Source organism: Malus sylvestris, chromosome 8 (genome assembly GCF_916048215.2).
Source record: "Malus sylvestris chromosome 8, drMalSylv7.2, whole genome shotgun sequence".
NCBI lineage: Eukaryota > Viridiplantae > Streptophyta > Magnoliopsida > Rosales > Rosaceae > Malus > Malus sylvestris.
Window position 1 is genome coordinate 14,756,077 of NC_062267.1, and position 15,412 is coordinate 14,771,488.

At 41.4% G+C, this 15,412-nt stretch overlaps 1 protein-coding gene and 1 pseudogene across 2 annotated transcripts; one reads left to right on the forward strand and one right to left on the reverse strand.

The window, feature by feature from the left end:
- LOC126631395 (probable sucrose-phosphate synthase 1) overlaps positions 1–15,412 on the reverse strand; it is a 98,275-nt pseudogene that overhangs the window by 60,105 nt on the left and 22,758 nt on the right.
- Positions 1,023–4,262, forward strand: LOC126632911 (ACT domain-containing protein ACR2-like). 2 transcript variants are annotated; one of them, XM_050303449.1, is made up of 7 exons: positions 1,023–1,277; positions 1,747–1,818; positions 1,912–2,078; positions 2,222–2,289; positions 2,498–3,241; positions 3,510–3,614; positions 3,760–4,262. In XM_050303449.1, the coding sequence occupies exons 2-7, from the start codon at positions 1,748–1,750 to the stop codon at positions 4,114–4,116; spliced, it is 1,512 nt and encodes a 503-aa protein (XP_050159406.1). In that variant the 5' UTR covers positions 1,023–1,277; position 1,747; the 3' UTR covers positions 4,117–4,262. The 2 variants fall into 2 exon arrangements, with proteins under 2 accessions (XP_050159406.1, XP_050159405.1); XM_050303448.1 differs by lacking the exon at positions 1,023–1,277 and having other exon boundaries at positions 1,287–1,818.

Sequence of the window (15,412 nt, forward strand, 5' to 3'; positions counted from 1 at the left end):
AAATAGAGATAAACATATATATAATTAATCGGAAATTTTGGTTAATTCCAGCTGGTTAAGGCTTTGGTTAAAAGTGCTTTTGTCAAAGACATTATCAATTAAAAGTGCTTTAGTGCAATATTCTGCAGCACACCTTACATCCTAATCTTTTGCAAAAAGTCGACGGTCTATCTCAATTTGAATTATGGACATATTCTTCACAAATTTGTACTACTATGTTTAAGCTATAGGCCTAGGGTTGATACTTGATATATTTACAAGTAATTATCATGTTACGTGTCATATTCAGTTAAGATAATAGTTGATGAATGTTATATTATCCAATAATGAGGCAGTTTGGAGTTTATCAAAAAAAAAAAAAAAAAAAAAAAAAAAACAAATTGAGTGATTCTTGCAACATAGTATGGTGACGTGTGTCGGCTATATTTGCACCTACTGCATGTGAACCTCATATATTCAATATCAATAAATAACAATAATTATGTGTCACATAGTTGGGATATAGTTAAGGGAACTTTAACGAAAAACACCCGGTACTGTTCACTTTAACGAAAAACCACATTTTTACACTAAAAAGTCAATCCTGGTACTATTCACTTTACCCTTTATTTTGTCCTTATCATTAAAACTCAAAGTTTTCAAGCCATTTTCATTAGTTTTCCTTATAGTTAATGCATGTAGTATTATCCATAGTTTGAAGTTTATCGAAAGGAAGAGTGATTCTTGCAACGTGATTTGGTATTTTGGTGACATGTTTCGTTGACGTGTTTTGGTGACGTGTGTGAGTTATTTGCACGAGGGTTTCCATGTATGTGGAAAGAAGGGATACACGAACGTGGAAAATATGTGCATGGAGGTTAACTAGCTAGGTCTATATATATATATATATACGATAACTGGGAAGAAGAAACAATCAAAACAAACATAACTTGATAAATCTCATTTGACTTTTGTACGTGTCCTAATCTTTTCTATATAGATTTTTCTTCGAACTCATCTCTTCCACACGAATCGGTCATCAGTTTTCCAACCTATTTAAGCTAATCATCCACAACCCCAAAATATTAATCGCCAGCCAGCAACTAGGAACCAGAAATTCTCTCTTTAATTATCTCCCTTTCTCTCCCTCTCTTTCTCTCTTTCTTTCTCTCTCTCTCTCCCTCTCTCTCTCTCTCTCTCTCTCTCTCTCTCTCTCTTTTAGCATTCCCAATATTTTTCTGGTTAATTGGTCATCAGCTAAGCTTCGCTTGTTGTTCCACTATTGCTTGATTACCTGTGTAAGCTGCTGTTACCTCACTTGGACCTTTTAGTTTTTTCTTCAATATTTAATAGTTATTAGTTTAGAGGATGCATGGAGTAGAAATAGGCTAGAGATACAGTGTTCGAAACCGTCATTTGCAACAAAAAAGAAATGTTATTAGTTTTTCGAGGCCAAAAAAAAAAAAAAGTATAGTTAGCATGGAGGATTTACTGGAGCATTGGATATCGTCCCAATTTTTGTTCTTAAGTTTGGCCGAAATTGTTGCATTAATTATCGTGAAAGTTTTTGTAGTTTGGCTCTAACTTTTATTGACCTTCTTATTTAAGCATCTGTTGATCTGTTTGGCTAATATTTGTGGTGCGCTATAACCATGAATAGTTCACAGCCTCAAAGTTCAAACCCTTATTGGAAATTCTTTGACCAATTATTGGTCCCTCATGTTTTGACTCTCTCTCTCTCTCTCTCTCTCTCTCTCATATGTGCAGCATGAAGAAAGTTTGTTGGCCTTACTTTGATCCTGACTTTGATAATCTCCCAGAGAGGATATATGGCCCTGCGTAAGTAATCTCTTAATTAATTTGATCATTAATTGCATTCACATACAAGACTTCTTGATCGTCAAGTGATCTCTCGGTAATTAATTTCCGCAGTTGTCAAGTATGCATCGACAACGAAGGAATGGAAGATTGCACAGTAGTAAAGGTGGATAGCGTGAACAAGGAAGGGCTTCTCCTGGAAGTGGTGCAAGTTTTGACAGACATGAACCTCACCATCACTAAAAGTTACATTTCTTCTGATGCTGGATGGTTCATGGATGGTATGAACATATCAAACTTCATCACCCATCAACCCCGTAAATTAATTTCTCAATATATATATAGAAACCCCCTGTATAATTTTTTTTTAATTTGTTTATCACTATCTTAGTTATGATCACTAATTTTGTGCACGCTTTTGCAGTTTTTCATGTGAAAGATGAACTTGGCAACAAAGTTACAGACCAGAATGTCCTTAACTATATTCAACAGGTAATTAATTTGGTTAATTGGTTTGTTTTGGTTTGTTCATGAATCACATTTCGAATAATTAATGCTATTTGTATCATACTTATTGAATACATTGTTGAGTATCTCTTAAGCAGTGAGTCCGGCCCTTAGATGATTTATCTATGTAGAACCACAAGTACACACAAATATGCTTATCAATTTGATGAAAGTTATAAAATGACTAATGCAGGCCATAGGTACAGCCACAGGTCCCCCAGACTTGGCCAAGTCCTACGCCAACAACAACCCTATTTTATTCGAACCCGAAAACCCTATTGAACACACCAGTGAAAATCCTAGCGAGCACACTACCATTGAAATGACCGGTACAGACCGGCCCGGTTTGTTTTCAGAGATCTCCGCTGCCCTGGCGGATCTCCAATGCAACATAGTAGAAGCGCATGCATGGAGCCACAATGCTCGCCTGGCATGTGTTGCTCAAATATCTGATACATCTACCGACACCCCAATCCACGACCCCCGACGCATTGCCACCATAGAAGACCACCTCATCACCGTCCTCCGTGCCACCACAGCCCTCAGCCCGTTTGGGAAGGAACCCAATTGTCAACAAGAAGTGAAGACCTCTGGGCTTATGGGAGGAGGAGATAGTAATCATAATATTCACCAAGGCAGCATGAGTACTAATGTGGACCGTAGGTTGCACCAGCTCATGCTCTCTGTGAGGGACTTTGATGGGCCTCACTTGAGGCCTGCAAGCTCGCCAAGGACGCCCTTGGGGTTGGATAGTGAGGAGGAGAGTCGGAAGACAGTGGTTTGGATTGAGAGTTGTAAGGAAAAAGGGTATTCAATGGTGACTATCGAGTGCAAGGATCGGCCGAGGCTCATGTTTGATACTGTGTGCACTCTCACTGACATGCAATATGTAATTTTCCATGCTTCTGCTAGTGCCCAAGAAGGTTATTCCTTTCAGGTAAATTCATATCATCACGATTCCTGCACTACAAGCAAGTGTTGCTATTTGTACCACATTTACTAACCGCGTTCCTCACAGCCAACCTAATTAGTAGAAGTTGAGTCTGACTTCAATTAGAAAAGTGATCAGCAATATTGTGGTCGATATATGTTGTTCAAATAGTTTCGTATACCCTATGCACTTGAATTTGTACTTTTACTTGTAAATTGACCACAATGTAGTATGTTAATGGAGACTAATTAACTAACGAATGTTCTTTGTATAGGAGTATTTTATTCGACACATCGACGGGGATGCCCTGTGTACTGAGAGTGAGAAGGAAAGAGTAATAAAATGCTTAGAGGCTGCTATTGAGCGTCGGGTTTGTGAGGTGAGTACGGAGCTCGCATTTACGAGATAAGAGATGATATATATATATATATATATATATATATATATATATATATGCGCTATGTGATAGTAGCTAGTAATACTGATTAGAAGCAGCACTGATTTCTATGTATATAACTTAACAGGGTGTTCGGCTAGAACTATGCGCAGACAATAGGATAGGGTTGCTCTCGGATATAACTAGGGTTCTACGAGAGAATGGACTTGCGGTTGTTCGAGCAGATGTAGCAACGCAAGGAAAAAAGGCCGTAAACGCCTTCTACGTCAGGGATATTTCAGGCAAAGAAGTAGTAGACATGGATTTGATCGAGTCGATGAAGAGAGAATTAGTGGGTGAAAATCCAATAGATTTTCAAGTCAAGAATGACACATGGATGAGACCGAACTCACTTGAAAAAGGGTCGTCCCCTCTCTCTAATTTTGGAGACATGCTAAAATCTCAGATTGAACGATTTTCGTACAAGTTTGTCAAGATCAAATAGGAGGACTAGGTTGAATATGTGGTTTGTACAAAAACAGTTTTTTTTTAATTTTTTAATTTTTTAATTTTTTAATTTTTTAATTTTTTAATTTTTTTTTATGTCAAAGGTTTGTACAAAAATAATTGAGTACATATTGTTTTTTCCCTTCCTTTTTTCTTTATCAATAGTGAAAATTGTATACAACTCTTCAAATTATTGAAGGATAATTGAAGGATATTGAAGGATAATGCTCTTAGGGTTGTAACTAGTAAATGTGAATATTGAGCACATATTGATGGGTAATGCTCTTAGGATAATCCTTCAATATCGTGTTAGGGTTGTAACTAGTAAATGTGAATATTGAGCATATCCTAAGGGAAGCATTATCCTTCAATATCCTAAGAACATTATTTACAACCCTAAGTAATTAGTAAATTTGAATACATGTCGGATTTATATAGGAAAGTAAAAATCTATATCTTTTAATTCGTGCACCTATATGCATGTGATGTTATTCAGTAATCAATTACCATATATATAAACAAAAGAAGATAATTATCCCGGCAAGTCCAAGGTTAATTCTCCAAAGCCAAACGGAGTGCAATGTCATATGAAAGACATCAAACCTCTTAGCCGATTGGTTCAACTCAAAATGTCTCCTCACAACCCTCAAATTCTCCACCAGCCACTTATACTTCTCCTGAACAGCCATCAGCACCTCCTTCAGCCGCCAAATGTCTGAAACCTCAACCTTAACCGAAAACACCTCCCACCTCAGCACCTCGCTAAACGGCAGCGCATAGTGCTCCGATACAATCACCAGCACGCACTCGGCATTAATGGCCTCAACAATTCTACGGCTGGCCACTTCATGCCCGCTAGGGCACAGGCAAAACTTGGACTTGAGCATCATGGAGTCGTAGTCTAGGCCTATGGGTCTTATCGGGAACTTGAAGGTCTTTGCCGCGGTTTTTCCAGTGGACCAGGAGGATGGGTCTTATCGGGCCGTGGAGGCCGCGGGCGAAGAAGGCCAGGTAGGGTGGCGGAGTGTGGAGCGGCGGCGGTGAGATGAGTTTGGAGGAGACTTTGCTGCCGTAATTTCAGGGAAGGAAACGTCCTTTTGAGGGTTAAGCCTTCGGAGGTGTTGGCGTTGCAGAGGACTCGGATTGATGTGTCGTAGAGGAGTGGGTTTCCTGCTGCGGTGCCTGAAATTTAGTTGGAAAATTTTCATTTAATCTCTTGTACAATAGTTTCATTTCATGAGAACCAATAGCAAACCCTTTATCCCTCCCATCCCCCTCCAAGTCTTTTATCTTTGGGTCGATTTGATTTTTTATCTTTTAAGATAAAAGAATGACTTATATGCAACAAATTCATCGCCATGTGACGTTTTTCCAATAATGCATTTTTATGTGTAGTTTCTCTTCATATGACAACTCTGCCTATGTCTTACATGGCCGGTCCCAAGCCCGGATAAAGGAGGAGGGGGAGGGCGTCAGGTAGTCGACAGCCGGCACTCCATGATCACGTCGAATCCTTATGAAAATGAATCCAGAACAAAATCGCGCTAAAGCTAGGGCGTCACCCGTAAGTGGCGCGCTGTGTGGCCTGAGCACAGTGATAAGTGAGCAAGGGTCGCTGTATCTCCATCGGCACCCGGATGCAGTGTTAAATGAGCAAGGGGGCCATAGAAACTTCTTTTCGAACGACTCCACTCAAAGTTGTTTGGGAGCATATGCTCCTATCAACTTTACCCGGGACACACAAAAGAAGTACTTTGATCCTATTAGACGGGGGAGGGTGAAGAAGCTAGGACAGAAGGGTAGAGTTCAAGAGAGCAAAATGCGTTTAGGAACGTGGAATATAGGAACCTTAACGGGAAAATCTATGGAAGTAGTGGAAGTTATGGTGAGGAGAAGGATAAATATTATGTGCCTACAAGAAACTAAGTGGGTTGGTAGTAAGGCAAAGGATCTAGAAAACTCAGGGTTTAAACTTTGGTATTCGGGCACAAATAGAACGAGAAACGGTGTTGGCATCATCGTGGACAAGACCTTGGTACAAGATGTTGTAGATGTCAAGAGGGTAGGAGATAGAATCATGGCAATCAAGATTGTAATAGGACAAGAACTTATCAATGTGATTAGTGCGTACGCACCTCAAGTAGGGTTGGATACGAGTTCGAAGGAGAAATTTTGGGAAGATCTTGGAGACTTGGTGCAAGGAATTGCTCAGACGGAGAAGTTATTTATAGGAGGAGATTTAAATGGACACGTGGGCATGGAGACAGGCAACTATGGAGGTTTTCATGGTGGCCATGGTTTTGGGGAGAGAAACGAGGATGGGGAAGCTATCTTGGATTTTGCAATGGCATATGATCTCTTCTTAGCCAACACCTTCTTTAAGAAGAGAGAAGAACATGTGATCACCTACAAGAGTGGGTCGTCAAAAACACAAATAGATTTTCTTCTAATGAGGAAAGGGGATCGTATAACTTGTAAGGATTGCAAAGTTATACCAGGAGAGAGCGTGGCTAATCAACATCGCTTGTTGGTGATGGATGTACATATCAAAAGAGTAAGACAAAAGAACAAGACTTGGAAGTGCCCAAGGACTAGATGGTGGAATCTAAAAGAAGAAAAACAAGCCATTTTCAAAGAGAAGGTAATCACCCAATGTGTGTGGGATAGAGAGGGGGAAGCTAGCCAAATGTGGGATTCCATGGCTAGTTGTATCCGAAAAGTAGCAAAAGAGGTATTAGGAGAGTCCAAGGGCTTTGCCCCACACCAAAAGGAATCTTGGTGGTGGAATGAGGAGGTACAAACAAAGGTGAAGGCTAAGAAGGAATGTTGTAAAGCCTTATACAAGGAGAGGACTGATGAAAATGGTGAAAGGTATAGAAAAGCGAAGCAAGAGGCGAAGAAAGCTGTCAGAGAAGCTAAGTTAGCGGCTTACGACGATATGTATAAACGACTAGATACCAAAGAAGGAGAGTTGGATATCTATAAACTATCTAGAGCAAGGGAAAAGAAGACAAGGGACCTAAACCAAGTGAGGTGCATCAAGGATGAGGATGGAAAGGTTCTTGCTACAGAGAACGCGGTTAAAGACAGATGGAGAGGTTATTTTCATAATCTTTTCAATGAAGGACATGAAATGAGTGCTTCTTTAGGGGAGTTGAGTAACTCAGAAGAGTGTAGAAACTACTCTTTTTATCGTCGAATCCGGAAGGAAGAAGTGGTTGTAGCTTTGAAGAAGATGAAGCATAAAAAAGCAATAGGCCCAGACGATATACCAATCGAAGTGTGGAAACTTTTGGGAGAGACAGGTATAACATGGCTCACTGACCTTTTCAATAGGATTTTGAAAACGAAGAAGATGCCAAATGAGTGGCGAATGAGCACTTTGGTGCCTATCTACAAGAATAAGGGCGACGTACAAAATTGCATGAACTATAGGGGTATTAAGCTAATGAGTCATACAATGAAGCTCTGGGAGAGAGTCATTGAGCATAGATTGAGGCAAGAGACACGGGTTTCGGACAACCAATTCGGGTTCATGCCAGGGCGCTCAACCATGGAGGCAATCTATCTCTTACGAAGATTGATGGAAAGATATAGAGATGGGAAAAAGGATTTACACATGGTCTTTATAGATTTGGAAAAAGCGTATGATAGGGTCCCAAGAGACATTCTTTGGAGGATTTTAGAGAAGAAAGGAGTACGAGTAGCATATATCCAAGCTATAAAGGATATGTATGAAGGAGCAAAGACTGCCGTAAGAACTCATGAAGGACAAACCGAAAGCTTTCCCATAACTGTAGGATTACATCAAGGCTCATCCTTAAGTCCTTACCTTTTTGCGTTGGTAATGGATGAGTTAACACAACATATTCAAGATGATATTCCTTGGTGTATGCTTTTCGCAGACAATATAGTATTGATAGATGAAACTCAGGAAGGGGTAAATGCAAAGCTTAACCTTTGGAGAGAAGTGTTGGAATCTAAAGGTCTTCGCCTAAGCCGATCAAAGACAGAATATATGGAGTGCAAGTTCAGTGCAAATGGAGGCCAAAACGAGTTAGGGGTGAGGATCGGAGATCAAGAAATACCAAAGAGCGACCGTTTTCGTTACCTAGGATCTATCTTGCAAAAGAACGGAGAATTAGATGGAGATCTCAACCATAGAATACAAGCTGGATGGATGAAGTGGAAGAGTGCATCCGGCGTGTTGTGTGACCGCCGTATGCCACTGAAGCTCAAGGGAAAATTTTATAGGACGGCAATAAGGCCGGCGATGCTGTATGGCACAGAATGTTGGGCGGTGAAACATCAACACGTACACAAAATGGGTGTAGCGGAGATGAGGATGCTTCGTTGGATGTGTGGGCACACGAGAAATGATAAGATTAGGAATGAGGATATTCGGGGTAAAGTAGGAGTAGCCGAAATTGAAGGAAAGATGAGAGAAAATCGGTTACGGTGGTTTGGACATGTGCAAAGAAGGCCTACTGACGTTCCGATTAGAAGATGCGACTATGGGACAGAGGTTCAGGGCCGAAGGGGTAGAGGAAGACCTAGGAAAACTTTGGAAGAGACTCTAAGAAAAGACTTAGAGTACTTGGATCTAACGAAGGACATGACACAGGATCGAGCACAATGGCGTTCTAAGATTCATATAGCCGATCCCACTCAGTGACTTGGATTTTCCAAGTCTCCAACCGAGAAGTTTTCCTCACTCGGGAAATTAAGGGAACACTACCCCAACCTACATGCTCCACTCAGAAAGCTTCAACATACAAGCTTTAACAAAAGAAAATTCAAAGAACTTAGCGAAGAAGGCTTTGGTGTATTTAACACAATACGTTGAAATGAAGGAAAGCTTATTTATTGATATCCCCGATAAGCTACAAATATGTACATATACATGAGTCAAAATAAGCACACAAGAGGGAGCCTTCACAAAGGTTGCTTAGGAGAAGTCTCAGCAGTCGGTAGAGCCCCAGAAAGAGAAGGCACCGGAGGGGGATCATTTGGAGCCTCAGTACTGGACAGAACCCTAGAAGGAGGAGGCATCAGAGGTTGATCATTTGGAGCTTCATTACGCAGTACAGCCCCAGAAGACGAAGGCAATAAATGCCTTTGGAACAAACCCACAAATCTCTGATGATCAAGTAAAACCTGACCATCAGTTTCCTTCATCTGGTCAAGCTTCCTCTTCATGTTTGTAGCATAGTCATGTGCGAGCCGGTGCAACTGTTTATTCTCATGCTTGAGCCCTCTAATCTCCTGTTTGAGACTCATCACTTCAGCCGCCAATGATTCAACTTGGCGGGTTCGAGCAAATAGGCGTTGGGCCATATTAGACACAGAACCTGCACACTGAACACTGAGAGCCAGCGAATCCTTAACAGCTAACTCATCAGACCGTTTGGAAAGTAGTCTGTTATCTTTGGGAGTGAGAAGGTTCCTGGCCACCACCGCAGCGGTCATATCATTCTTCATCACGGAATCCCCAACGGTAAGAGGACCAGTAGGGGAGACGAAGGATGGGCGCCATATGTTGTCTGGAGAAGGCAGGGCTGCCTCTTCAACAAGGTTCAAGTCAAAACGACGGTCGGAGGGGCCAGACATTTTCAAAGGTGTTGAAGAGAGAAGAGGTCGGACAAATCAAGATCTTAGAAGTGCAAGAATGAAGCTTCTATTGGTGGAGATTCAAGTGTGCTTTGGAACTTAATGCCAGCCCCTATAAAAATCTGCACTCGACGAAGCTTCAGAAATCGAAAAGGCGCCTGCTCAGAAATCGAAGAGGCGTTTGCTTTCTCAAAAGCTGGGCTGCTTAGAGATCACGAGGGTTGATCTCAGAAATCGAAGAGGCGTTTGCTTTCTCAAAAGTTGGGCTGCTCAAAGACCACGAAGGCCGATCTCAAAAATCGAAGAGGTGCTCGCTTTCTCAAAAGCTGGGCTCCCCAGAGACCACGAGGGCCGATCTCAGAAATCGAAGAGGCACCTACTTTTCCAGCCTTTTCCAGCCTTGTCAGCACCTGTCACACGCACACTCAGTTTTGCGGAAATTATGGGCATTCTGTCAAAGACTTCTGGGGAAGTAGAAAACACATGAATCTTACTGTTCAATCACCCACTTCCCACACACAACAATAGCTCATGGGTACCACAGATAACTTTGCCAAAGTTCTCTGCCAAAGTTGAGCACGTGAAGCTTACAGCTCCCACTACATCGCTCTGACCAAGAAGGGTAAAAGAATAGCAAAGAAACAGCACTAACAAAGTTTAGACCCATAAATTTTGAAGGTCTAGCTACCATATTATTACCCATAAGGGTAAAGGAACAGTACCACTGCTGGATAATTGGAAAGTCCCTGTGTGTCAACCTATGTGCTTCGTGGCAAGGTAGACTAGCAAACATGCCCAACCTTTACTCACATTCGAGAAAACACTCCCAATAAGATTGCTTGCTCCAAAATCGAAGAGGCACCGTCCTCCGAATCTCAAGAGCCAGACTCCCAACATGACTACTTTCTTAAAAATCGAAGAGAGGGTAAAGGAACAGTACCATTGCTGGATAATTGGAAAGTCCCTGTGTGTCAACCTCTGTGCTTCGTGGCAAGGTAGACTAGCAAACATGCCCAACCTTTACTCACATTCGAGAAAACACTCCCAACAAGATTGCTTGCTCCAAAATCGAAGAGGCACCGCCCTCCGAATCTCGAGAGCCAGACTCCCAACATGATTACTTTCTCAAAAATCGAAGAGACACTGCTCCCCGAATCTCGAGAGCCAGACCCCCAGCATGATTGCTTTCTCAAAAATCGATGAGGCATCGTTCTCCGAATCAATCGAAGAGGCGCTCGCTTTCTCAAAAGCTGGGCTGCTCAGAGACCACGAGGGCCGATCTCAGAAATCGAAGAGGCACCTACTTTTCTAGCCTTGTCAGCACCTGTCACACGCACACTCAGCTTTGCAGAAATTATAGGCATTCTGTCGAAGACTTCTGGTGAAGTAGAAAGCACATGAATCTTACTGTTCAATCACCCACTTCCCACACGCAACAATAGCTCATGGGTACCACAAATAACTTTGCCAAAGTTCTCTGCCAAAGTTGAGCACGTGAAGCTTGCAGCTCCCACTACATCGCTCTGACCAAGAAAGGTAAAAGAATAGCAAAGAAACAGCACTAACAAAAGTTTGGACACATAAATTTTGAAGGTCTAGCTACCATATTATTACCCACAACTGTAAAGGAACAGTACCACTGCTGGATAATTGGAAAGTCCCTGTGTGTCAACCTCTGTGCTTCGTGGCAAGGTAGACTAGCAAACATGCCCAACCTTTACTCACATTCGAGAAAACACTCCCAATAAGATTGCTTGCTCCAAAATCGAAGAGGCACCGTCCTCCGAATCTCGAGAGCCAGACTCCCAACATGACTACTTTCTCAAAATCGAAGAGAGGGTAAAGGAACAGTACCATTGCTGGATAATTGGAAAGTCCCTATGTGTCAACCTTTGTGCTTCGTGGCAAGGTAGACTAGCAAACATGCCCAACCTTTACTCACATTCGAGACAACACTCCCAACAAGATTGCTTGCTCCAAAATCGAAGAGGCACCGCCCTCCGAATCTCGAGAGCCAGACTCCCAACATGATTACTTCCTCAAAAATCGAAGAGACACTGCTCTCCGAATCTCGAGAGTCATACCCCCAGCATGATTGCTTTCTCAAAAATCGAAGAGGCATCGTTCTCCGAATCTCGAGAGCCAGATACCACAGACCACTTTTTCAAAGTGCTATGACAGAGTTAAAACATGTGAAACTGGCAGCTCCCACTACCGTGCTATGACCAAGCAGGGTAAAGGAATAGCATTACTACTTGTTGTTAGGGAGACTCCTATATATGTCGACCTCCATCCCCAACGGACAGGCAGACCTGCAAAAATGCTCAACCCTTCATCATATCTGAGAGGGCACTCCCAACGAAGCCTTTCGAAATATTCAGCTTTCTTTCCCCCCGATAATACCTCTGCAAACAAGCTATACTAGAGTAAGAATATCTCATATCATCAGGGTTAAAAGCAAGAGTATCCCATATCATGCTTTTTCCCTGTCTTTTCTTTTGGCCTTGTTTTTACCTGCAAGACAAGGAGAAAGAGAGCAATCAGTCAGCACTTGGAATCAAGCTTCCAGCCAGGAACTGACTGCCTGGAACCCCTTACCTGATTACTTACCTGGCATTGCTCTCGAGTACTCATCTTCAACATCTTATGTTTCCAGGGAAGATTCCGCATCTGCTTGAGGAACAGATAGGGCAAGTGCGAAGGATACAAGGAAGCATGTGGAGACAAGCGTAACAGCACACGTGCCGATACATTCATTACTCTGTCAAAAGCAAAAGTATCCCATATCAGCAGGGTGGAACGTACTCTAGATTTGATGGACTTGTTTTGACCCTCAAATTCTTCAGTCGGCCTTATACTCTGGAGGAAACCAGAAAACCCTCCAGCTCAGTTCAAGAATAAGCCTGTGGAAAGTTACTTCTTCAAAAGCAAAAGTATCTCATATCATCTCTTCTCATTTTTCTTCTCTTTATCCTTCATGCTGCTGCAAGATGGGGAGAAGGTGAACAATCAGTCGGAGCTCTGATTGCTTACCTTGTCTGTCACCTCTTTCAGCAGACCCCCTAGCTCGGCGACTTGGGGGACTCCTACTACATGGTTTGTATCGCGCTTGACCAAGCCTGAAACTACAAGTAAGCTTCAAGTGAAATTGATACATTACCTTGTGCATCTCCACCAGTTAAAGATACCACCCCTGGATGGAGGAAGAGTACTTCCAGAGAAGATGCCACATCTACCTATGAGACAGATAAGGCAAGTCAAGACGACACCACACTCCGATACTTAGAAGTTTCGTGATTACGAGATCATTCTCCCACAATATTTCCTAATGTCATTTGTACTAAATCATTCACTTGTACTCACTAAATGAGAGCTTGAACCTATGTACTTGTGTAAACCCTTCACAATTAATGAGAACTCTTCTATTCCGTGGACGTAGCCAATCTGGGTGAACCATGTACATCTTGTGTTTGCTTTCCTATCTCTATCCATTTATATACTTATCCACACTAATGACCGGAGCAATCTAGCGAAGATCACAAAAAGCGATCGTTTTCGCTACCTAGGATCTATCTTGCAAGAGAACGGAGAATTAGATGGAGATCTCAACCATAGAATACGAGCTGGATGGAAAGAGTGCATCCGGCGTGTTGTGTGACCGTCGTAGGCCACTGAAGCTCAAGGGAAAATTTTATAGGACGGCAATAAGGCTAGCGATGTTGTATGGCACAGAATGTTGGGTGGTGAAGCATCAACACGTACACAAAATGGGTGTAGCGGAGATGAGGGTGCTTCGTGGGATGTGTGGGCACACGAGAAAGGATAAGATTGGGAATGAGGATATCCGAGGTAAAGTAGGAGTAGCCGAAATTGTAGGAAATATGAGAGAAAATCGGCTCCGGTGATTTTGAACATGTGCAAAGAAGGCCGACTGACGCTCCGGTTCGAAGATGTGACTACGGGACAGAGGTTCAGGGCCGAAGGGGTAGAGGAAGACCTAGGACAACTTTGGAAGAGACTCTAAGAAAAGACTTAGAGTACTTGGATCTAACGGAGGACATGACACAAAATCGAGCGCAATGGCGTTCTAGGATTCATATAGCCGACCCCACTTAGTGGGAAAAGGCTTTGTTGTTGTTGTTGTTGTTGTTTTCTCTTCATATGACAAATTATTATTGTAACAGAATATCACAATGGTTGTAAGCTCGTTCCATAAGTTACTATATGACCTAAGATAGTCCTCATTGCACTTTTTCTTTTCAATGACGCAATTTTCAATAATGATGTACATAACGACTAGTTTTGTTTGTAAATAATAATTTTCCACTAGATAACGTACCCCTTTTTATTTTATTTTATATGAGCAATATTAGAAAGAGAAATAAAATAATGACGTTGAATGTATGAATAAATATTCTTAAATACATGAGCTTCAAGCATCTCACACAGTACTAATAATTACTTATGATCATGTGAGAGTGGTATACCAAATTTCTTTTTTTTTTCTCCCTTTTTTTAGTTTCAAACAATTTTGGTTAATTTAGTTTCAGTATTTTTAATGATAATATGGAAGGCCGCAAGACTTTTCGGCCCCATTGCAGAGCCCACTAATTAGATGACCATTCCACTTATAAACTTTCCCATGCTTCGAGTTACATACTCAGAAACTTCAAAGTACGACGTCATTTTACATCCTACCCCATAACTATTTATTCAAGCATGCCAAGAAAGTTCTGATCACCAAAGCATATTACACAAGCAAAACAAATCAATTAAAGGAAGAGATGAGAGAGAGAGGGCTCGAGAGAGAAACTAACCCAGTCACGACAGGCGAGCATGAAGTGGTCCGCCCCAAGAGTCCTATTCCAAAACTGTGCCTCACAGAAACCACCCTCAAATAATCGGACACAAAGTCCCTCAGAGGATGAGCTAGGTCAAGGGCGCCACAAATGTAACTTTCATACACATACATACATATAGGTACAAAAATTATTTTCAAAAAAGAAAAATATATAGCTACACAAATAGATATGTATAGGCATTATAGGTGCGCAAATATATACATAGGCACATAAGTTTTTTACACAAGTTTTGACAATTCTAGGCTATTAGATTTGTATACTTTAAATGGTTGAGATGTAATTCTATTAATTTTCTTTATTAAATCCAATTTGATTTAAACAAATTATTAAAGGAAAACATTTTTCTCTCTCCTCCCCTCTATTTCCTAGACAAGGATTGTCTGCCCTCCACTTGCCCTCTCCGTGCTCTCATGTTTTGTGTGATCACGGTTAAGCCACGTCAACATTTTATATTTTTTTTATAGAGATAATAAGACAAAAATGAATAGTAATATAAAATGTTAACGTGACTTAACTGTGACTACACAAACAGGAGGGCACGGGGAGGGCACCGGAAGTGGAGGGCAGACAATCCTTGTCCCTATTTCCTCATCTCGTTTTCTCTCTTTCTCTCTCCACTCGTCTCTTTCGTTTCAAGTCTTTGCAAACCAAAAAAATCTGCAGTGCAAAACATTCATCAATTTCTTTCTTCCTAGACTAGGGTATGACTTATGTCGTTCACTTTTGAAAAAAAAGAAAAGGACGTGAATATGATTGTAAACAAAAGATTAATAACTAAAATTCTAGTTAATTTGAAAAGGAAAATAAACTCGAGATGAACTT

What these genes read in the sequence shown, in the direction of transcription:
- LOC126632911 (XM_050303448.1), top strand. Translation starts at nt 1,739, where the DNA reads ATGTGCAGCATGAAGAAAGTTTGTTGGCCTTACTTTGATCCTGACTTT. An exon ending in GAGAGGATATATGGCCCTGC is followed by an intron (nt 1,819 to 1,911) that starts GTAAGTAATCTC and finishes TAATTTCCGCAG; the next exon opens with TTGTCAAGTATGCATCGACA. An exon ending in TCCTTAACTATATTCAACAG is followed by an intron (nt 2,290 to 2,497) that starts GTAATTAATTTG and finishes TGACTAATGCAG; the next exon opens with GCCATAGGTACAGCCACAGG.